The following is a 22,737-nucleotide window of genomic DNA, read 5'->3' on the forward strand; positions in this document are numbered from 1 at the left end:
CCCCAGAGCAGGCCGGGTCTTGTAAAGGTCAGAGGTCAAATGGTTCGTCTGTGCTTTGGGCTGAAGCAGCTGCAGTACTTTAGCTGCCTCTGGTCTTGAAATTAAAAACGCCCTCGGACTTCTTTTGGTTGCAGCTTTTGGATCCTGAATGATAGGTGTGTGTTTCTCCACCATGAATATCTTCCACATCCGTCCGTATGGATTCGACCATCTACCTCCCCCAGGCAGCAACAGGGGGGCTTCGTTTGATCCAAAACACATCTGCCTGAAGCCTGTCTAGATTTAATAAGTTTCATTTCAATGCACCTATCCTTGTGTTTTTGCTTTAGATTGATTGCATACTCCTGATTCTTCAGGGTCGAGTCTCTGCTCACTGAGCTTCATCACTGGAAATAAGCCCCACTTTAAATTCAGGAGGCAGGATGTGTTGACATTTTATTTCCCTGTGATTCTGACAGTCTGAGTAAACACGAAAGGATTTTCTATCTCCTTTTCTTTGAGAAACTGTTTTTTTTACACCCTCAGACAGACTTCATTCCACGCTAAGCTAACGGTCTTCATCTTTGTCTCGTCTTCCTCCAGTAAGGTGTTGAGACCTGACAAGCTGGCGGCTCACGTGTTTGAGGTGGACGAAGATGTAGAAAAGGATGAAGTAAGTCCACTTCCTGTTTGTCTCACCTTTGTTTTTTATTAAATATTCTGGATTCCTGCTGCGTGTGCCGCATAAATCCCCCTCCACTCATAATTACCTCAATTCACACATTGATTTAACTGGAGGCGGGTGACCTTTAGTGGACACCGAACCTCCAGCGTGGACGGCTCTTCTCAGATGATCGATACGAGCGTCTCCTCCCACAATCCTCGAGGCCGATCAGCAGATAAATGTACGTCGGCGTCATCTGTGTTGGATTAAAATATTTACGACTGTTCTGCTTGCAGGACTCGGCGTCCCTCGGCTCCCAGAAGGGAGGGGTGTCCAAACACGGCTGGCTGTACAAAGGCAACATGAACAGCGCCATCAGCGTTACGATGCGAGTGAGTAGATTTATGACGCCAACGGCAACCTTTAGAAAACGTCAACTTAATTTAATTCGAACAATAAAACAAATATGCACTTAATTCTGTTTGTTTGTATCCGTCAGTTTAATTTGCTTCCTGCAGAGACAGATCTTTGACAAAACTTAATTTATTCTCGATTTGTTTGTCTGAAAGTTACGGTTTAGATGTCAGAAAGTGAAGCAGAATAAATCTGGCTGATAAAAAAAGAGGTGCTGTGTTTAGTTTGATCATTATAATGAGAATAAATGTCATCATCATCTCTTCCCTCTTTGAAATGAAAGCGTCCAGGGTTTGCTGCTGGCCTTCCATTCTCTCCACATGGAAATCTTATTGTCCTTTGCACTTTTGAGCGTTCCCATGCCCCCGTCTCCCCCCAGTGCCGTATTTATAGGGAGAAAAGAGGCTATTTGGGATGTAAACACTCTGTTTTTTCAATCATGTAGTCCTTCAAGAGGAGGTACTTCCATCTGGCCCAGCTGGGAGACGGATCCTACAACCTCAACTTCTACAAGGACGAGAACACCTCCAAGGAACCCAAAGGAACCATCTTCCTGGACTCGTGCATGGGGGTGGTTCAGGTCTGAAATCGTATTTTCATAGTAAGAGTTTAAAACAGGAACATTTCTAAATGTTCTTTATCTTCTTTTAGAACAGCAAAGTGCGTCGCTTCGCCTTCGAGCTGAAGATGCAGGACAAGAGCACGTTCCTGCTGGCGGCAGACGGCGAGGCGGAGATGGAGGAGTGGATCGGAACCCTCAACAAGATCCTCCACAGCAGCTTCGAACAGGCCATGCAGGAGAAGAGGAACGGAGACCTGCATGACGGTGCGTTGTGGGTAATTTTTTTGACATCTTGTTGGTGCATCTGAACATTTGTTTGTCGCTGCGCCTCCAGGCTCCTCCAGCTCACCCCCGCCCCACAGAATCATCAACCTGCAGGATGTTTCCTTGATAACAATCTTAATTATCGATGCTCTCTCCGTACGGAAGCACGCATCATGCTTTCGTTTAATTGCGTCCGCTGACAGAACTCGCCATCTTTCCCAACAGATGACGAGCACGGAAAAACAGACCTCTCCTCCGGAAGCTTTCAAGACAGCTTTCAGGTCGGTCAGTTTTTCCTCCATCTCTTGTAAAACAATGTCCCCCCCCCCTCAGTTTGACCACACAGGGACACCATCTGTATTAGTACAGGTGCTTTGGGTGTTTAAAGGTGTTACGTGATTGGTCGGAAGCAGTCTGGACTGTAACTGCCACCAGGTCCTGTTGGTGTTAACCCAATGAGCATCTGGTTTAGCGCGTTTCTGTAATGTAGACGCCAGATGAGGCCTGAAACGTGTCTGAAAAAGTTTAAATATAGAGATAAACTGCACCCAACGGTATTACGTATGCAGTATTATACAAAGAGGCAAATAAATTGGAGTTTCTGCTCCTTCTTTGCTGCCTCAAATCGCTCTTTTTTTGTGGTGTTTTTAATAGACAGCCAGAGACATCGAGTCCAAAATGAGGAGTGAAGCTCGGCTGAAACTGTTCACGTTGGACCCTGACACGCAGGTGATAGATGTCACGCCCGACAGCAACGACGCCTCCCATCGATTTCACATCAGAACCCGTCGTTGTTGAGATTCAAACCCGGTGACGTCCCATTTTGTTTCTGCAGAAACTGGATTTCTCCGGTATCGAACCGGATGTGCGACAGTTTGAGGAGAAGTTCGGCAAACGGGTCCTGGTCGGATGTCACGACCTGTCGTTCAACCTGCAGGGCTGCGTGACCGAAAACGACGACGGACCCACGACTAACGTATGTTCCTTTCGCCACCATGGCAACCAGTTCCTGCCCTCCCATCATGCATTAGGGCCAGTTTCCTGCCGTCGCTCTTCCAGGTCTCTGGATATAGAAACTGGGCACTTAACTGGGAAACCGCAGCTATTAGCGCCCATTCACATCCAAATGGGTTTGTGTAATGGAAGTGATGGTGGAAAGAATGAATGGGGAGATGAATCACATCAATGGCTCCGCTTGACTCAATGGAAAATAAGAAGTGCATTAGAAAACGATGCGTATCCGTTATTCCTCTTCCTCCTGATTTCTTTGTCTCGCACTTTTCTATCCAACTTCCATCGCTAAATATTTTCTCTCCCTTTCCGTCAAAGGTGGAACCGTTCTACGTCATCCTCTCGCTCTTCGACGTCCAGAACAGTCGCAAGATTTCCGCCGACTTCCACGTGGACCTGAACCACCCGTTGGTTCGACAGATGACGCCGGGCTTCAGCGGCGGCGAACGCCCGATGGCCGGTCTCCCGGATAGGGCGCTCCAGTACCCGAGGCAGGGGGTGTTTTCCGTCACCTGCCCCCATCCCGACATCTTCCTGGTGGCCAGGATTGAGAAGGTGCTGCAGGGGGGGATCACACATTGTACCGAACCCTACATGAAGAGCTCAGACTCCTCCAAGGTACGGAGATAGACCAACGCAACAAGGACAGCGGTGCAAAGTAGGGTCTGTGAACGCCCCAATGTCTCATTTCCTGTTTGCAGATCGCTCAGAAAGTGTTAAAGAACGCCAAGACAGCCTGCAGCCGACTGGGGCAGTACCGGATGCCCTTTGCCTGGGCAGCAAGGTGATGTCTTTCTTCTTTCTTCAATCCAGAACTCATTTGTGCTCTTGCTCCATCGGGTTCTTCTCTCCTCCTGCAGGCCGGTGTTCAAGGACGCCTCAGGAACGCTGGACAAAGGTTCTCGGTTCTCAGCTCTTTACAGACAGGACAGCAGCAAGCTGTCGGATGAAGACATGTTCAAGCTGCTCACCGATTTCAGAAAGTACGCCCCCTACCTCCAGTTTCTTAGACTCTAAATGATGGACTTATTTTTGTGATTGTCGTTTCTGTTTGTTTTCCCAACAGAGCGGAGAAAATGGCCAAACTGCCCGTGTTGCTCGGGAACTTGGACGTGACCATCGACAGCGTGGCCCCGGATGTAACCAGTAAACCCCTCCAGAATATTTACCCAAAAACCCCGCTTTGAGTCGTCTATTTATAACCGCCAGACTTCACCTCCGATCTCTGGTTTCCTGTCACAGATTGCGTCACTTCCTCTTACATCCCCGTGAGGAACTTCGAAGGAAACGGACCAGGCAGTGCTCTCCTGGAGGTGGAGGAGTTTGTTCCCTGCATCGCCAAGTGTTCCCAACCGTTCACCATCTATAAAAACCACCTCTACGTCTACCCCAAACACCTCAAGTACGACGGGCAGAAATCCTTCGCCAAGGTACGAACTCCCGATTGGACATTTTCATTTATTAAGTCTTTATTTTGAGCGTTTCTGAAAGTTTTCGAGTGTTTCCAAGCTTTTCTGAGCATTTTCAGCCAAACCATTGAAGTTGGATGGAGTTAAAGCAGAGGCAGCAGCTTTTGATTGATGCATTAAAACTGTTAATACTCCATATCGGAGAAGCTCTCTCCCTTCCGTCTCTCTGCCCATTTGTATTTTAATTCGAGCTCTGCGTGAAATATCTTCCTGTCCTCCGCGGCACTAATGGACGTTGAAATAAACACGGTGGAGACGCAGCGGATGAAGCGTCTGGTGGATGTTGGCTCTCGGGTTGTGTCGGGACGTCTTCAACCGTTTCCAAATTTTCCCTGTTGTTCTTCAGGCCAGGAATATCGCGGTCTGCATCGAATTCAAGGATTCCGACGAAGACGAAGCGCCGCCGCTGAAGGTACAGTCTTCGATGGCGGTCACATGACCTCAGATCGTCACGTCGTGATGACGATGTTCTAATATCTCCCCTTTCAGTGTATCTACGGTCGTCCAGGCGGTCCTCTCTTCACCAAACGGGCTCACGCCGCCGTCCTGCACCACCAGCAGAACCCCGAGTTCTACGACGAGGTATTTGCACCGCGTTTCCATCCATGCGGGCCCGTTTCGCATTCAGGAATGTGTTTGTCCCCCCCCCCCCCAGATAAAGATAGAACTGCCGACTCAGCTGCACGAGAAGCATCACCTCCTGTTCACCTTTTATCACGTGAGCTGCGACAGCAACAGCAAGAAGAAAGACCTGGTGGAGGCGCCAGGTAAAATAAAACATCCCCACATCCCCGTTCCGTTTTTTTTCCCGCTCCTTTCCGTGAACGTGTTCCTCACCCCCAGTGGGTTCGGCGTGGCTTCCTCTGCTGAGGGACGGTAGAGTCATCATGAACGAGCAGCAGCTTCCTGTGGCTGCGAATCTACCAGGAGGATACCTCAGCAACCAGGATGGTGTCAGCAAGGTGAAGACCTGATATTAATTATTGATTGGGTTCGATGGCTTATTGGGTTTAGAACTAATTTAATCCGCGCTGTGGGATGTCTTTACTGCAGGGTTCGGAGGTCAAATGGGTCGACGGAGGGAAACCCCTGTTCAAAGTCTCCACCCATCTGGTCTCCACGGTTTACACTCAGGTGTGTTCACGCGGAGATACGTTCGAGACGCTCGCTGGTGTACAATAAATAAAGAAGTACTGACACGGTGTTTTGTTCAGGATCAGCATTTGCACAACTTCTTCCACCACTGCCAAAGCATGGAGGCGTCCGAACAGGCCTCAGAGGGGGAGCTGGTGAAGTACCTGAAGGTGGCGCTAGTTCTGAAACCCAACACACCCTTCGGTTCACAGCTGCCTCCATCCAATGGTTTCACTTCCTCTTCCTAGAGTCTCCATGCGATGGAGGGTCATGTGATGGTCAACTTCCTGCCCACCATCCTCAACCAGCTGTTCTGCGTTCTCACCAGAACCACCAATGAGGACGTGGCTGTCAACGTGACCAGGTACCACACACACACACACACACACACACACACACACACACACACACACACACACACACACACACACACACACACACACTTTCTTCCAGGCCTCATTCTTCTCTCTTTCGTAGCCTGAATTCTTTCCCTCGTTACATCGTGTGTGTGTTTTATATCTCAGCTGTGTGTTTGGCATCATCTTTGAAGCTCTGTCGTGTGTGTGTGTGTGTGTGTGTGTGTGTGTGTGTGTGTGTGTGTGTGTGTGTGTGTGTGTGTACACACATCCTCCCTCCTGTGTAATATATTCCTATCATTGTCTGCTTCTCCTCAGAGTGATGGTTCATGTTGTTGCTCAGTGCCACGAGGAGGGCCTTGAACATTACTTGAGGTCTTACGTCAAGGTTGGCTTCTTTTCTCACCCTTTATTTATATTTCTGTGCAAATCAAACCCACACAATCTAACATAACATTCTCCTTCTCTACTCCTAGTTTGTGCTCAAACCGGAGCCGTACTCCTCCAACCAGGTGAAAACGGTTCACGAGGAGCTGGCCAAAGCCATGACGGCCATCCTCAAGCCGTCCACGGACTTCCTGACCAGCAACAAACTGCTGAAGGTACCTGGAAGAAAAGATTTATCTTCTTTACTTCAGGACCTTATTTATTAGACGCCTGCCATCCTCTAAATAAATGTGTCTCTCTCTTTTTTGCAGTACTCCTGGTACTTCTTCGAGGCTCTGGTGAAATCAATGGCTCATTATCTCTCCGAGTGCGGAAAAGTCAAAGTAGGTCTCCTTTTAATCGTCTTTTTTTTTGTCCCCATTCCATCTTCTTCCTCAGCGTTTCTCCTGTTTCTCCTCAGCTCTCCAGGAACCAGCGTTTTTCTGCGTCCTACCACCACGCGGTGGAGACCCTGGTGACGATGCTGATGCCTCACATCACCCAGAAATACAAAGATAACCTGGACGCGGCTCGGAACGCCAACCACAGCCTGGCAGTCTTCATCAAGGTTGGCGCTCCTGGCGAACCGATTGAGTCTTTCTCTGTTAAAAAAAAGGTAAAATAACGCTCTCTTGTCCAACAGCGCTGCTTCACCTTCATGGACCGAGGCTTCGTCTTCAAGCAGATCAACAACTACACGAACTGTTTCGTACCAGGAGACCCCAAGGTGAGAGAGTCCCCTTTAAACCGCCGTACCCCAAAGATCGCTCAATGATCACCAGAATCGTCTTTTCCTTCCAGACTTTATACGAGTTCAAATTTGAGTTCCTGCGTGTGGTTTGCAGCCATGAGCACTACGTCCCTCTGAATCTGCCCATGCCGTTCGGAAAAGGCCGGATTCAGAGATTCCAAGGTAGACCCCGTTCACGTTCGCCAGCAGGTGAACGTTCCTCTGGTTCCGCCTGAATCGTCCCGTCTCCTGTCGCCCCACAGACCTCCAGCTGGACTACTCTCTGACCGACGACTTCTGCCGGAACCACTTCCTGGTGGGGCTGCTCCTGAGGGAGGTGGGCGGGGCTCTCCAGGAGTTCCGAGAGATCCGTCAGATCGCCATCCAGGTGCTGAAGGGGCTGATGATCAAACACACGTTCGACGAGCGCTACGCCGCTAAAGTGAGTCGTGCAGACTCGGACTACCTTTCCTTCTGGTTACTTTTGCTTAAACGCTTGTATTTGTTTCCCGTTTCCATGGTTACAAGTTCAATATGCCTCATTCTGTGGGTGGGATTTGTGTCCGGATCACAACTGAAGTATCTTGAATAATTTGTGACAATGCTTCTTGCACACCCCGCCCAAGGACTGGAGATTTTTGTTATCGAAAGTCTTGAATTCTTTTTTAAATTTTCTTTCCGTCTGATTTTCTTGTTTGGTTCCAGAGCCAACAGGCCAGACTCGCCACCCTCTACCTCCCCTTGTTTGGTCTGCTCCAGGAAAACGTCTACAGACTGGACATTAAAGACTCAACCCTCCTGGGCAGCCACAATGTAAGCCTGACCCCTAGTGGTGACAAACGGAACAGCAGCTCCTGTCTGTCCTGTTAAAAACACGCATTCCTGGGTGTTTTTCCTGCAGAATGCAAGGGAGGACTCGTCGGCGCCCAGCTCCATGGTGACCCCTCAGAAACCTGGGGGCTGCATAGAAAACGCCCTCCATAAGGACGTGTTCGGGGTCATCTCTGGAACCGGTGACTCCTGCGTCGCACAAAGTGTTTATTAACGGCAGCAGATTCCTCACGCTGACACTCCTTTTTTATTTTAGCCTCCCCTCACAGCTCCACTCCCAACGTCAGCTCGGTTCATCACGCCGACTCCAGAGGGTCTCTGATCTCCACCGATTCTGGGAACAGCCTGCTGGAGAAGAGCAGCGACAAGACCAACTCCCTGGAGAAGGTAGGGCGACGCTCTGAAACGTCTGCATATCAGAAGGAGCTCTGCCTCTTTTCATATGAAGACACTCAGAGACGGGACTTTACCCAGAGTTCAAAGGGCCAACTTCTCCAACTAATTATCCCACAAGACCCAAAATAATGAGGGAAAGCTAAAGAGTTGAGGTTGACAGTTGGAGTCTCTTTAATCGACATTATCTTGGGCCTCCAGAGCCCCCACGCTCCCTCTGCCGCGCCCCCGCCCCTCCAGAAGGACAGATTCACCAGGAGGCACTCAGTCAACGCGCTGCCTCTCCGCCCCGACCCCGAGGAGCCACGCCCGCCGGCGAACCGGGTCACCAAACGGGTCACCATGGACTTCTCCCTCCTCTCCGCGCCGCTGCTCGACCGGCTGCAGGACGGCGACGGAGAAAACGACAAGCAGGCGTCCGGCCGGAGGGGGGGTGGAGATCAGGAGGACACACAAGTACCCTGTTTGACCTGTGACCTCTACGCTGCAGACTTCCGCTTATAATTGTACAGAATTCTGCACATTTTTAATGAAAATCTTTGAGTTCCAATTTAAAACTCTCCCTGCGGTTTGCAGATATCTGTACAATAGTCTCTACTGAGTGTCCCACACGAGGGAGTGTGTGTGTGTGTGTGTGTGTGTGTGTGTGTGTGTGTGTGTGTGTGTTTCATCGAATATTCACAGGGGGCCTTTTTGACCTTCTCTGCCCCCCCTCTGAAGGAAACTCCCCTCTGAAGATCGTTTTATCTTTCTGGCCCGTTCTCATCCGTTCTCCGTCCTTCCAGAACCAGAACGCCTCGGCTTTGGGCAGCGCTCTGCTCAGATGCGACAAGCTGGACCGGGACGAGATCAAGAATCTCCTCATGTGCTTTTTGCACATCTTGAAGAGCATGTCGGAGGGTAAAGATACCTGACGCCTGAATCCGTCAGGACGACTTTACCGTCAGCGCCGTGGTGACGTTTTCTCCTGCTTTCATTTCCTCAGAAGCTCTTTTCTCCTACTGGAACAAAGCAGCTCCTCTGGAACTGATGGACTTCTTCACATTAATAGAGTAAAAACAGCTTCGTCATCATTAATAACACTATAACAACACATTTCCTGCAGATAATAACATCCTCCTCTTCCTCCTGCAGAGTCTGCCTCCATCAGTTCAGATACATGGGGAAGCGATTCATCGTCAGGTAGGGCGTGGCGCGTCTCCTCCCCCGACTACTTCCTTTGCGTTAATCAGACTCACAGTCGAGCGGCGTCTAGATGCTTCCTGACTCTGTTAACCGGCTGTCTTTGGTTTGTTCTCTCGTCTTTAACACCGCTGGAAAGTTCTTTTTGCGGTTAATTTGGCGGCCCCGGGCCCCCCCTCCTGCATGGGTAAGCGATCGCTGGTGCACGATTCCGCCGCTAAACTCACGTTAAACCCCGTTTGTCTGCTTCCCCCACCCACACTTCCTCATTGGTGTGTTCACCTGATCGTTTCCGTGACGACGCTGCCACGCCTCATTTGGATCCTCTCTTCCCCCCCCCAGCAGGAGCCAGGAGGGGGCGGGGCCGGTGGCTCCGGACAGGAAGTCTCTGACCCTCCCCGTGTCTCGTAACAGGGCGGGGATCCTCCACGCCCGCCTGCAGCAGCTGGGGACGCTGGAGAACGCCCACACCTTCAACAACAGTAGGCTCCTTTGGGATCCTCATCAAAAATCTCGATCAAGATGTGACCTTTGACCTCACGTCCGCACTTCCTGCGCAGTGTACGCCCACACGGAAGCAGACGTGAGCAGCCAGTGCCTGCTGGAGGCCAACGTGTCCACGGAGGTCTGCCTGACGGTCCTGGACACCCTCAGCATCTTCATCATGGGCTTCAAGGTATCAGGAACGGTCGGTGGGGGCCGTCACGCCTAATCCCACGTTTTTTTTAATCCCGTTTGGGTTCACCGGTTCTCCTCAGACGCAGCTGACTTCAGATCTGGGTCACAACCCTCTGATGAAGAAGGTGTTCCAGGTCCACCTGTGCTTCCTGCAGATCCCTCAGTCTGAAGCGGCTCTGAAGCAGGTCTTCACCTCCCTCAGGACCTTCATCTACAAGGTGACCCAGCTTCCCTTTTCATTTGTTGTTCCCGTTCCAAGCGGCGGATCTGAAATCCTTTTTTCTTCCCAAGTTCCCCTGCACGTTCTTCGACGGCCGTGCCGACATGTGCGCCTCTCTCTGCTACGAAATCCTCAAGTGCTGCAACTCCAAGCTGAGCTCCATCCGCAGCGACGCCGCCCACCTGCTCTACTTCCTCATGAAGAGCAACTTCGACTACACCGGGCGCCGCTCCTTCGTGCGGACGCACCTGCAGGTCCGCAGATATCTCCTTCACCTCCTCTTCCTCCTCGAAGCGTCGGTCGATCTGATTCGCTCGTCCTCTCCCAGGTGGTCATCGCCGTCAGTCAGCTGATCGCTGACGTCATCGGCATCGGCGGGACGCGTTTCCAGCAGTCGCTCTCCATCATCAACAACTGTGCCAACAGCGACAAGAACATCAAGGTGGGATGAGGATGAGGATGAATGATGATGCTGAGTGAGATCGATCTAGAACCGGACCGATCGTATCCGTGTCCGCCGCCCCCGCAGCACACGGCGTTCCCGTCGGACGTGAAGGACCTGATGAAGCGCATCCGGACGGTGCTGATGGCCACCGAGCAGATGAAGGAGCACGAGAACGACCCGGAGATGCTGGTGGACCTCCAGTACAGCCTGGCCAAGTCCTACACCAGCACCCCCGAGCTGCGCAAGACCTGGCTGGACAGCATGGCCCGCATCCACAACAAGAACGGGGACCTGTCCGAGGTACGCCCCCAAAATCAGCTTCAAATTAATGAGCTTTAAAAGGAAACGTTGTGCTTCATCTGCGCCAAACATCTGTGCAGGCGGCCATGTGTTACGTTCACGTCGCCGCCCTGGTGGCCGAGTACCTGTGGAGGAAAGGTGAGCCATATAATGAGTCATGGGTTAACACGTCGACAGTGAAATCACTCCATAAACAGATTACAGTCACCTCTTGTGCAAAGATTCAGGACAGTCATAAATGTTTTCATCGGATTGACGTGAAAAGCACCCCGTGTGTTCCCGCGTTTGCCCCCCAGGTATGTTCAGACAGGGCTGCTCGGCGTTCCGCGTCATCACCCCCAACATCGACGAGGAGGCGGCCATGATGGAGGACGTGGGGATGCAGGACGTTCACTTCAACGAGGTGAAAACCTTTTTTCAGGGACCCCCATCCCGATCCTTATTGCGTGTGCGGCGTTGGCGTTAGCGTGTGCGGCGCCTTTTTTACACGCCCTGAGCTTTTTGTTAAATTGATGTGAGATTGAAAGTGAGGGCGGGATCGGGTGTCAGCTTTTACGAGTCAGTCGATACATCCGTGTGCAAACAAAAGGGCTTTTACCCCCCCCCCCATCTTGATGATCCTCGTGGATCCATTTCCTCCCGCATCCGACTGTCTTCACAGCAACATTAGCATCAGTTTAAGTTCACTGACGCCTCGGAACATCAGCAGAACAAACACAATCGTCCCCTTTTTTTATTTGCCACAAACATTCAGAGGACACAATGGGGGGGGGCTGGTTCATCTGTTTGTTCAGGAGGTGCTGATGGAGCTGCTGGAGGAGTGCGGCGATGGCCTCTGGAAGGCGGAGCGTTATGAGCTCATCGCCGACGTCTACCGGCTCATCATTCCCATCTACGAGCAGCGCAGAGACTTTGAGGTAATAACGCAGTAATAACACAGCAGTAATGCAGCAATAACGCGGAAATAACGCCGAAATAACGCAGTGATAACGCAGTAATAACATAGGAACGAAGTAATAACAATCTTCTAACTCAATGTGCCGCTAGTTAGCTAAGAAAAGTTTAATCAAGTTGCCAAACTTTTTTCCCGCCTTTTGTTTTTGTGCGGTAGAAACTGACCCACCTGTACGACACCCTCCACCGCGCCTACACCAAAGTCATGGAGGTGATGCATTCTGGGAAACGGCTACTGGGGACGTACTTCAGGGTGGCGTTCTTCGGACAGGCAAGAGACTGAGTCTTAACACACACACGCGTGACAATAGCGCATTAGCCTAGCGTGAATGCTAATTCCCGCCAGATGTAAAGCCTTTTAATGCCGTTGTCTTTTCTTTCCACACCCCCCCACTCCCCCAGGCTGCGGTAAGTGTGTCGAGGTTTAACGCCCAGCATCGTTCTGTTTTCTCACTTTAGTGTTTGGTCCTGTTTTATTTTGACATCTTTCATTTCCTGTCCCCAACGATTCCTTCAGTATTTCTTATTTTTGCATGTGGCATAAAAATACACCTGACAGGTCAAGGTTCATCCGGACTAAAAAGCTCGTTCCTGGCGTTCCTCTGCAGGGCTTCTTTGAGGATGAGGATGGGAAGGAGTACATCTACAAGGAGCCCAAGTTCACGCCGCTGTCTGAGATCTCCCAGAGGCTCCTGAAGCTCTACTCCGACAAGTTCGGCCAGGAGAACGTCAAGATCATCCAAGACTCGGGCAAGGTGAACCCGAAGGACCTGGACTCCAAGTACGCCTACATCCAGGTGACCCACGTCACGCCCTACCTGGAGGACAAGGAGCTGGAGGACCGGAAGACGGACTTCGAGAAGAGCCACAACATCCGGCGTTTCGTGTTCGAGACGCCGTTCACCGTGTCGGGCAAGAAGCAGGGCGGCGTGGAGGAGCAGTGCAAACGGCGCACCGTTCTCACCAGTAGGTCACGCAAGGATGACCTTTTTCCTTTCCAAGTGTTTGTTTTTTTGCTTGCTTGGCGCTATTTATTACACCTGAAGCCTTCAGTCCGATAAGAGCAGTCAATTTATTAGCATCCACTTCATCCCAAAGTTCAGGTGTTATCTCACCTGAGGGAATAATTCTGCTGACAGCCGTGTTCAGGGCCTGATTACTCCTCTGCAGCCACGGCTCTATTTTCTTACGTTCCTGAAGCAAAATTCTTCATTTTAGTGGCTTGTTTTGATGAAGTCGTTCTCCTTTCTCATCAGTTTGAATCAGAATCATCAGCTAATTATTTTATTAGCGTTTTAAAATTGTGTGCAGGGAATGCTTGACTTCCTTAGGGCTCGGCGCCAGCTGTTTCCAGCAGTCGGCGTCTGCTTGAATGCACATTGGACCGTTGTTAATATCCTGATGGGTGATTGTTACCACGGAGACAGAATTATATCAGGTGTTTGCAAGTTTCGGTGTCCATGACATCTGTGTTCTTGGAAGCACATTTTCCAGTTGATTCCATTTGTCGGCTCTTCCTCCCTGCAGCCACCCACTGTTTCCCCTACGTGAAGAAGCGCATCGCGGTCATGTACCAACACCAGACCGACCTGAGCCCCATCGAGGTGGCCATAGACGAGATGAGCGCCAAGGTGGCCGAGCTGCGCCTCCTCTGCTCGGCCTCCGAGGTGGACATGATCCGCCTGCAGCTCAAACTTCAGGGCAGCATCAGCGTCCAGGTAGAGGAACCGGGATGTCCAGGTTGACATTTAAACGTCCTGAAAACCTTAAAAAAAAAAACCCTTCGTCTTCCAGGTGAACGCCGGGCCCCTCGCCTACGCCAGAGCTTTCCTCGACGAAAGCAGTGCCAAGAAATTTCCTGACAATAAGGTCAAACAGCTCAAAGAGGTGTTCAGGTACCTGATACTTTTTGACACCACGTACCTTCACTTTCTACATCCACTGATTAATCTATCCTTTTCGATGCGGCGCAGGCAGTTCGTGGACGCCTGCGGTCAGGCGCTGGGGGTGAACGAGCGGCTGATCAAAGAGGACCAGCAGGAGTACCACGACGAGATGAAGGCCAACTACAAGGACCTGACCAGGGAGCTGTCCAGCATCATGCGTGAACAGGTGGGAGCCTCACGGACAGAGGCTCAAAGGCGTCACGTCGCTCTGAGCTACCGATAAAATGACTTCTGAACAGATGATATCCTCTCTAACGACTTTGTGATTCGTTTACAATCTTTTTTTTACTTACGTTGATTATTTGTACTTTTTATAACCTATTTTCTGATTGTATTTGTCCTTCACTAACCACGTCTCTTATCTCTGGTTGTTTCACGCTGGCCTGAGCAGATTGGATGGTAATAACCATTTCCTCAATTGACAGGAGGCATTTCTTCCTGATTTATTTGAATTACTGTCGGCGTGACTGGAGTGAGAATTAAGACTTGAAGATGTTTTTGTGATATAATTAAAGGTAAACCTCTAACCGTAGTTGTCTTTCAGATAAACCCGGTGGATGACGGCGCGCGGAACGCTCTGTCCGACTCTATGGGCATCTTCAACGCCATCAGCGGCACGCCCACCGGCGCCAATCCCCACGGCGCCACCACCATCCTCTGATGTGGGCGTCTAACACCAAGGACAGGACGAAGCGTCCGACCGGCGCCTGAAGCCGTCGTCCAGTCTGGTTTGAACCAGTCAGCCTGTTCTTCTTGTTTCCTATGGAGACTCCAATCAAGACTGTTGACTCCCAGCCTTTGGCTCCGTCTGCTTGTTTCCAGATTGGGGACATTGATCTGTCATTTAACTGTCCACAAAGAGCAGCAGACGCAGTCGAGACCTGATTCCTGTACAGTTTGTAACAGAGTGCTTTAAGAGCGTTTTTAATGGAAGCCACCACTTGCACCGTATTTTTACAATCCCCTTATTTTTTTATTCTTTTGCACGTTGCTTCAGAAGCATCAATCTTGTATCTCGCCTTTGACATCTGGAAAGAACTATTCCCTCTATTTGACGCCGATAAACACGTATGTACGTCTAAAGCCAAGAGGACCACCGTATCCGAACCCACGTCCTCTAAAGCAGCGGTCCCCAACCTTTTTACGCCACGGAAACGGTTTCATCTAAGGCCTTCGTTTGCTCGATAATCGTTAATGACGCCTGTAGTCTAGTAATAAATTACTGCAGTGGTCTCATATCAAATGCAAACATCAACATTCATTTTAGAACGAAAATACTTTCTAATAAGAAATGATTATAGTAAAAAAAATCTCCAAAGCTTTGTCTTTTTTAATGCTTTGGTCTCCAAAGGTCTCAAAGCAGCTTTGAAGGCTTCATCGACTCGTTTCCTAGCTTGTCGCCACATATTACACGGAGTGGGCGTGGCGCTAGAGATTCACCTGTAGGGATGAACCTGTGTTGTAAGTAGGAACCCTGATGATGTCTTCTAAATGCATATTTTATGTTCTTGGAAGCCGTAATCTCTCCTCGTTGGGCGTTTTTGGGGGTAACGGCTGGTTAGAACCCCAACATTCTGTGCATCCCAATGGCCCGCGGCCCGGTACCTAATGGCCCGCGGCCCGGTGGTTGGGGACCGCTGCTCTAAAGCAACACTTGTGCGACGTTTCGTCTCGCACCGGAGCTAAAACTCTTGCCAAAAGTAGAAACACACGTTACCAACGGAAGACAAGGGTGAACCGTTTGTAATCGGCCCTTCCAGTTTGTTTGTCGGTCAATTTAGATGCATTTTATTATCCATTACTTGGAAAAAAGGACCTTTTTACTCATGTAAATATGTTAAAGACATATAAATAATAAAATGTGTAATAATTTTTATTGTGTGTCTGTTGTCATGGGAACAGGAGGGTCAGTCGAGGCCAGCCGGTTCTAAGGGTAACACTGTTAGGTCATTTTTAACAGTTATTTGACTGTTGATGGTTTAGATTTATATTCTTTGTTTGGACAAACTGAAAAGACAGTTTTTATTTGCATTCAGGCCCCAAAAATGACAAAATGTCGCAAAAAGTCCACAAAGAAAGTCAGTCGTGGATAATTTTGTTGGGTCAGTGAGTCAGACAGAGCAGAGGAACTGTCATGCTGCATTCAGGCACATCAGGAAACGGGATTATTCCCCATGAGGAACAAAACAGTCAGCATTTTTCACACAGAAACTCGTGAGCGAATGAAACGGCTAATAACTAACCGATTTATGGAGGAAGCTTTTTCTTTACTTGCCTAATGAAATTTACTACATTTTTTGGAATCAGCCAGCCTCCATAAATGTTTATGGCTGCACACAGAGCGAATCCAAAGTGTTCTCTGATCGTGAGATAAACTTCTGCCACTGCTTGGTGAGTGTGGAAATAATTGTGTTTTATAAGTCAGGTGCGAACAGCGTGGATCGGGGCGAAAGCAGCTGAAACTGTTGAAAAGAAACAGGAAACAGCGTTGGGGGTGGGATGCTGACTCCTCTAAAAAGCTCGCTGGGCTCGGTTGTTGTGTTAAAGAGCTGCAAATTCCACCTCTAATCACCGACAGAGCTCCCCTTCCTCTCTCACACACTCCGGTTCTGTGTGGCTTCTTCTGGACAAACACAAATGGTGTCATCGCTGGTGAGAGTCGGCCTGCAGAGCATCAGGAGTCTGGCGTGTGTCCTGCTGGTGTGTGTGTGTGTGTGTGTGTGTGTGTGTGTGTGTGTGTGTGTGTGTGTGTGTGTGTGTGTGTGTTTGTTTGGGGTTGGTGTCACGTCAGCTTTTATTCTAATTATTAAAAAGCATGCGCAAAAAAATTACTTCCCGAAACAATTTGTTCTTGAGCCGTTAGATGCATGTGTTTGCCCTTCAAAATAAAAGCATATTTAAAGGTTTTCACTCTTTACAGCCCATAATAATCAGGAGGAGAAGCTTAAGAAGGACGTTAGGGATAACACGGGGGTTATCAGCCACCACCACCTTGTTTCAGCTGAGTCACAGAGTCGCCACTGGGTTGGGATGAGGAGAGCATGCTGGGAGGTGGGAGCGGTGCTGGGAGGTGCTGGGGGGGTTGATGGGAGGTTACATAAGGAGCCGGCCGGGCCGCGGCTCGGTCTTCATGTGGAGGATCTGAACGGGGATCCGTCTTTGTTTCTTCTGTTAGAAGAGTCAGTCTGAGAGAGGAGCGGACAAACTGCAGCCATGACGGGTGAGTGTGGCCCCCCGGGCCCTCAGGGACCCCGGGCCCTCAGGGACCCAGGCCCTCAGGGACCCAGGCCCTCAGGGACCTGGGCCCTCAGGGACCCGGGCCCTTACTTTATTACAGTTTTTGATTGGATTGAACTATTGATCACATCTTTAAACGTCTTCGGTAAAACACAACTTGTTCTCCCTGCTGTTCATTTCTGCAGACAAAGAGACTCACAAGGGGAAAAAAGTAAGTTGTTGAATATAAACTTGAAAAAATAAAAGTATTTATTATCCAGGATTGTCTTTTAGAAAGAAAACCAATCGATTAAACATCTAAAGCAGAACCAGGTCATAAAAGAATAAAAGCAGCGTCTCTGTGACAGGTGACCATCTTAGGATACCCGTTAAGCATCTTCTTCATCGTGGTCAACGAGTTCTGCGAGCGTTTCTCCTATTATGGGATGCGAGGTGAGTCGGTTACCCTTACTTTAACACACTAACGTTCTACATGATGATAAAGTAGAGTTACTCGTCTCCCCGCCCGTCTGCAGCCGTGTTGGTCCTGTACTTTAAGTACTTCCTGCAGTGGGATGAGGACTTCGCCACCACCATCTACCACACCTTCGTGGCTCTCTGCTACCTGACGCCCATCCTGGGAGCCATCATCGCCGATTCCTGGCTCGGAAAGTTCAAGTAAACTTGACATTGACGGGCCGATCTTCCTCAAACTTAATTTAAAATACACCACACAGCATCCGTCTGACCCTTGTCCGTCTTATCTCCCTGACGTACACCTGCTTCCTCCCTTCCTCCCTTTGCACAGGACTATTATTTACCTGTCAATCATTTACACGGCGGGACAGGCCATCCTGGCGGTGAGCGCCATCCATGACATCACGGACACCGACGGAGACGGCATCCCCAATAACATATCCGTGCACGTGTGAGTTACAAAACGCACCGATTTGCACGACGGACCAACGACAGACATGTACTCAGACCCGGTCTGTGCTGCGTCCCCAGAGCTCTGTCCATGGTGGGGCTGATCCTGATCGCCCTGGGCACCGGGGGCATCAAGCCCTGCGTGGCTGCCTTTGGCGGAGACCAGTTTGAAGACCATCAGGTTGGACGTCTCTCCAACTTTTAATCTCATGAATGTTATTACACTCATTGGATTGAGAAATACTCGTCATAAAAGATATTCAACTCATTTCAGTTAAATATCTTTTATCGGTGTTGTTAGATTAGATTTCTTTTCGTTACAAGTTGTCCCCATAAATCAACTCAACAACGACATTTGTTGACCTCCCGGTTCTCCTCTCACACACACGTGTGTGTGTGTGTCATCTCCATCTTCCAGTCACACACACGCAAACAGAGCAATTAAAGGGAATCTTGTCAGCACTGATTGTATCTCTGCTTCATTCCATCTGGTTGCTCATTAACCAGCAAACACGGGTCCATCGGGCCGTTCAAGGACGGGGACTGAGATTACCCGTGGTATTAATCGGCCTGGTTGAAACAGGATGTGATGTAATCGACGCACGTAAAGTTTTGTCGCTTTGTGTTTCGCAGGAGAAGCAGAGAAGCACCTTCTTCTCCATCTTCTACCTGTCCATCAATGCTGGGAGTCTCCTGTCCACCGTCATCACACCCATCCTCAAAGGTGGGGTAGACGTCACGGAGCGTCGGCTCTGGGAATTAGATGATAAACCGATTTAAAATCCGTGTGTGTGTGTGTGTGTGTGTGTGTGTGTGTGTTGTGGTTTCCAGCTCAGGAGTGTGGTATTCGCTCCAAACAGCAGTGCTACCCTCTGGCCTTTGGCGTCCCAGCAGCTCTCATGTTCGTGGCTCTGGGTAAGAACCCTTCATGGTGACAACGTTAAAGGTCAGATGTGATAAAACTACAGGTGGAACTGAAATACCTGAGCAGGGAGGTGGGATTTGTGAGGGCTGAAAGTCAACCAACTTAATGCTAACGTGCTAAGTCGCTGCTAAATGTCTGCTGTGTGCAGTTGTGTTCATCGTCGGCAGCAGGATGTACACCAAGGTTCCCCCTCAAGGAAACATCCTGGTCAAAGTCTGCCAATGCATCGGAGTGAGTGGATTAAACTACTTTTTTTACCCAACTAAACTCATCACAGGTTGAAAGCATTCCCTGAAATGTCCTTTCTTGCTTCCTGTAGTTTGCTGTCATGAACCGATTCAGGCATCGTTCTTCTCAATACCCCAAGAGAGACCACTGGATGGACTGGGCAGAGGAGAAATACGACGTAAGCTCAGCTCGTGATACAATACAGTTCCAAACAGGCGCAATCATGGATGTATAAAACCCTGACTCTCATCTCTGATTGGCTCCAGAAACTCCTGATCGAACAGGTGAAGATGGTGGTGAAGGTGCTGTTCCTCTACATCCCTCTGCCCATGTTCTGGGCCCTGTTTGACCAGCAGGTAACTCTCATTGTACCCAAGAATCTACTCTTCCTGGATGCTAAAGGCTAAGCTAATGACGGTTAACGCCTCCTCCGCAGGGCTCCAGGTGGACCCTCCAGGCGACCACCATGAATGGAGACATCGTAAGGGTTTGATCATCGCCGTTTTAGTCGCATCTTGGTTGCAGATCTTCTAATGTTTCTCTTTCTTTTGCTCTGCAGGGATTTATGATCATCATGCCCGAGCAGATGCAGGTAAGACCGTCCGCCAGGTGTTCCTAGATGTTTGCACGACCTGATTTGCAGAAGAGGCTTTTGAATGTTTGACTTCTGTCCCACCAGACGGTCAACCCCATCCTGATCCTGGTTTTGGTGCCAATCGTGGACAGTTTGATCTACCCACTGATAAAGAAGTGCAAGTTAAACTTCACGTGAGTTTATTTTTACCAACACTTTTGTCTGAATTTCTTTGCATGTTAAATAAATAACTAAACTGTTTGTGCAGCCCGCTGAAGAAGATGACCGTCGGGATGCTGCTAGCCGCCCTGGCCTTCGTCGCCGCCGCTCTGGTCCAGATCCAGATTGACGTGAGTGGGGAAACACGCCAACACACACGCAGGATGTTGGGCGTGTCAAACACACACCGGAGCCTCACACGCCTCTGTCTTACAGAAAACCCTCCCTGTGTTCCCGTCGAGCACCGAGGGCCAGGCCAAGTTCATCAACATGGTGGACAGGACGCTGAACGTCACGGCCGGGACCAACGCTGTCACCCTGGAGCCTTACACGGTACCCCACACCAAACACACTCCAGGGGGGGGGGTGTCCGGATCGCCATACACTCCTTAGACTTCATCATCTCTTCTCCTTCAGGCCAGTGAGGACTACCTGGCCTTCGATGAGCCTTTTGCCCTGAATCTGGGGTCGAACTTCTCTCACGCCATCAGCTTACCAGACGGGAACCGCACCTCCCTGGTCATCATTGAGGACGGACCCGAGCCCAGACCTTTAGATGTGAGTAATCAAGCTAATGTCGAGCTAAAATAATTAGAATGAGGGAGGAGCGTTTCACTGAGTTCTTCTTCCCTTCCTAAAACCTTTTAGAAAGCTTGTTTGGTGGCAAATTTCACTTGAAAGCATCTTTTTATCCCCAGTTCTTAGACATCGGATCCAAACCGGAGCAGGGAGCTAACGCCATCAGGCAAGTTTCCAATTGTAAACCACCTTAAAAATAAACCCGAATGCTTTTGAAGAGGTTCTGAAGATCAGGAAGTAAAATTATCTCTGCATGAGGCAAAATCAATCATAATTATTCATTTATTTCCAGGTTTTTTAACGGTTATAACTCCGTTTTGAACATTTCATGGGAAGATGAGGGCTTTGGGCTGATCGTCCACAACAACATGTCGAAATACGTGAATGTACGCCAGGGAAAGTAAGAGATATTCCTTCATTTGAGCCACATATCCACTCATACTGTTGGAATGTCCTCCTTCTGATTGGTTGTCTGTCCTGTGATGTCAGCGCATCCTTCCAGATCGTGGGCCTCGGTGGACAACAGTGTGTCTACTATCAAAAAGTGGGCTTTGGCAGCTCGTTCACCTTGATCATCCCACCGACCTTTACCTTTGGCAATGTAACTTATGAATATTCATAAGCAGCTTAAATCTCTTTTTTTCTGACTTTAAGTAAATCTCTGGGGGGGCTTTTTCTTGCAGTGCGCACAGAGCATCCGCCCGGTGATGGACATCAGTTCTAACTCCATGAGCATGGCCTGGCAGATCCCTCAGTATTTCCTCATCACTGCAGGAGAGGTGGTTTTCTCCGTTACCGGCCTGGAGTTCTCCTATTCACAGGTAGGGGGCGCTTTTTCTCACGCAATACTGCAGAAGCAGTTTGGATTGGCTGCAGACAAAACTTCTTTTTTTTTTTTTTTTTGCTGTAATTTGTTCATTTGATTCTCCTTTTGCACCCCAGGCACCCAGCAACATGAAGTCTGTGCTGCAGGCTGGTTGGCTGCTAACTGTTGCCGTCGGTAACATCATTGTGCTCATCGTTGCTGAGGCTGCAACGCTCCAAGATCAGGTGGGTGGTTTTTATTAATCACCATTATCCCATAAAACCCTTGCTGGCCTTGGAGAAGTTCTTTGTGCTTGTGATATTTTCAGAATTTTCATTTTATTTTAAAATCAAAGGGGAAAAAAAAGAGTGACCACACACTGGAAACATGCAAAGTTGTCTAACAACCATTTCAATTCAAATTTAGAGGTAATTTAGAGGTAATTTATGTGTTTTGTTGTTTTTTTTTGCACCAGTGGGCCGAGTACGTCCTCTTCGCCTCGCTGCTGGTGCTTGTGTGCATCATCTTTGCCTTCATGGGTTATTATTACACCTACATCGACCCCACTGAGATCGAGGCCAAGTTTGCCGAGGGGAGCGAGGAGAAGGAGAGGAAGAAGAGTCTGGAGATGTCCAAGAAGGACTCGGTCGAGTATCAGCACGACAGTAAAAGAAGTTCCAACGCCAGCTCCGATGGGGAGGAAACCAAACAGACCAGGATATAGATCTGGGTCACCTCTGGTGCCCGTAATGTTTTTTTGGTCATTTTGTGAATGCAGTCTGGAGCAGTGCAGGAACAAACGATGACCCGAGTGACTCCGAGCTGAAGAACACTCACTGGGGCTGAGACGGTCGAGCTCTGGGTGGACAGTATTAACGACAGATCTCTGCAGGGATGATTCTAACATGATTGTCAGACCAAAGTCTTCAAATTGTACTCCTTTTTTTTTTTAGAGTTATCACTTAGAATCCCTGAATTTTTACTGGTTGGTAATTTGCACTCTTGCTGTAAAGATTTATTTTTATGTAAAGCACACTTATAAAGCATTCCAAAATTTGTACATATTTCCAAGCTAGTGTTGTTGTATAGTAATATATTACCTGTGTTTATATATATATGATGTTCCCATGGTTCCAGAGTAAAATCAAGAAGATATTTTATAAACTCAATATATTCCTTATTAAACCTCAGATTTCATGTCGACCCAGGAGTACATTTCCCTGTGACGATGGCTGCAACTTCTCTCCAATAAATGTCAGCAAGGCCGTTCTCAATAAAGTTTCTTCAAAACCAATGTGTCAGATTA

General features: G+C 49.2%; 2 protein-coding genes across 8 annotated transcripts in view; both read left to right on the forward strand.

Annotated features, from left to right (window-relative positions):
- The window catches only part of dock9b (dedicator of cytokinesis 9b), a 30,086-nt gene extending 14,256 nt beyond the window's left edge, over positions 1-15,830 (forward strand). For 3 of the 7 annotated variants that reach the window (XM_068308974.1, XM_068308973.1, XM_068308976.1), the window contains exons 5-51: positions 583-652; positions 940-1,035; positions 1,503-1,637; positions 1,709-1,883; positions 2,109-2,164; positions 2,538-2,612; positions 2,719-2,859; positions 3,213-3,512; positions 3,596-3,678; positions 3,755-3,877; positions 3,961-4,040; positions 4,137-4,324; positions 4,710-4,775; positions 4,853-4,945; positions 5,019-5,130; positions 5,207-5,325; positions 5,417-5,497; positions 5,578-5,667; positions 5,746-5,861; positions 6,172-6,241; positions 6,330-6,455; positions 6,552-6,623; positions 6,701-6,847; positions 6,923-7,006; positions 7,081-7,192; positions 7,273-7,451; positions 7,715-7,822; positions 7,911-8,022; positions 8,097-8,227; positions 9,019-9,133; positions 9,219-9,285; positions 9,368-9,415; positions 9,761-9,897; positions 9,976-10,091; positions 10,174-10,311; positions 10,385-10,567; positions 10,642-10,755; positions 10,843-11,058; positions 11,139-11,196; positions 11,355-11,461; positions 11,853-11,975; positions 12,170-12,283; positions 12,621-12,978; positions 13,540-13,730; positions 13,807-13,907; positions 13,986-14,124; positions 14,503-15,830. In XM_068308974.1, coding sequence (XP_068165075.1) covers positions 583-652; positions 940-1,035; positions 1,503-1,637; positions 1,709-1,883; positions 2,109-2,164; positions 2,538-2,612; positions 2,719-2,859; positions 3,213-3,512; positions 3,596-3,678; positions 3,755-3,877; positions 3,961-4,040; positions 4,137-4,324; positions 4,710-4,775; positions 4,853-4,945; positions 5,019-5,130; positions 5,207-5,325; positions 5,417-5,497; positions 5,578-5,667; positions 5,746-5,861; positions 6,172-6,241; positions 6,330-6,455; positions 6,552-6,623; positions 6,701-6,847; positions 6,923-7,006; positions 7,081-7,192; positions 7,273-7,451; positions 7,715-7,822; positions 7,911-8,022; positions 8,097-8,227; positions 9,019-9,133; positions 9,219-9,285; positions 9,368-9,415; positions 9,761-9,897; positions 9,976-10,091; positions 10,174-10,311; positions 10,385-10,567; positions 10,642-10,755; positions 10,843-11,058; positions 11,139-11,196; positions 11,355-11,461; positions 11,853-11,975; positions 12,170-12,283; positions 12,621-12,978; positions 13,540-13,730; positions 13,807-13,907; positions 13,986-14,124; positions 14,503-14,619 — 5,782 coding nt within the window. In that variant the 3' untranslated portion in view covers positions 14,620-15,830. Of the gene's footprint in view, positions 1-582; positions 653-939; positions 1,036-1,502; positions 1,638-1,708; positions 1,884-2,108; positions 2,165-2,537; positions 2,613-2,718; positions 2,860-3,212; positions 3,513-3,595; positions 3,679-3,754; positions 3,878-3,960; positions 4,041-4,136; positions 4,325-4,709; positions 4,776-4,852; positions 4,946-5,018; positions 5,131-5,206; positions 5,326-5,416; positions 5,498-5,577; positions 5,668-5,745; positions 5,862-6,171; positions 6,242-6,329; positions 6,456-6,551; positions 6,624-6,700; positions 6,848-6,922; positions 7,007-7,080; positions 7,193-7,272; positions 7,452-7,714; positions 7,823-7,910; positions 8,023-8,096; positions 8,228-9,018; positions 9,134-9,218; positions 9,286-9,367; positions 9,416-9,757; positions 9,898-9,975; positions 10,092-10,173; positions 10,312-10,384; positions 10,568-10,641; positions 10,756-10,842; positions 11,059-11,138; positions 11,197-11,354; positions 11,462-11,852; positions 11,976-12,169; positions 12,284-12,620; positions 12,979-13,539; positions 13,731-13,806; positions 13,908-13,985; positions 14,125-14,502 lie in introns of all 7 variants that reach the window. The other 4 variants (XM_068308977.1, XM_068308975.1, XM_068308978.1 and 1 more) reach the window with 2 other exon arrangements.
- Positions 15,831-17,093: 1,263 nt separating this feature from the next.
- On the forward strand, positions 17,094-22,719 carry slc15a1b (solute carrier family 15 member 1b). The gene is made up of 23 exons (XM_068308980.1): positions 17,094-17,178; positions 17,381-17,406; positions 17,543-17,627; positions 17,711-17,852; positions 17,983-18,102; positions 18,183-18,282; positions 18,735-18,825; positions 18,933-19,016; positions 19,175-19,257; positions 19,346-19,432; positions 19,521-19,610; positions 19,691-19,735; positions 19,814-19,846; positions 19,934-20,022; positions 20,097-20,178; positions 20,264-20,380; positions 20,465-20,605; positions 20,746-20,792; positions 20,919-21,026; positions 21,116-21,227; positions 21,310-21,447; positions 21,569-21,676; positions 21,907-22,719. The coding sequence occupies exons 1-23, from the start codon at positions 17,172-17,174 to the stop codon at positions 22,153-22,155; spliced, it is 2,184 nt and encodes a 727-aa protein (XP_068165081.1). The 5' UTR covers positions 17,094-17,171; the 3' UTR covers positions 22,156-22,719.
- The last annotated feature ends 18 nt before the right edge of the window (positions 22,720-22,737 follow it).

This window comes from Antennarius striatus, chromosome 24, assembly GCF_040054535.1.
Source record: "Antennarius striatus isolate MH-2024 chromosome 24, ASM4005453v1, whole genome shotgun sequence".
NCBI classification, from domain to species: domain Eukaryota; kingdom Metazoa; phylum Chordata; class Actinopteri; order Lophiiformes; family Antennariidae; genus Antennarius; species Antennarius striatus.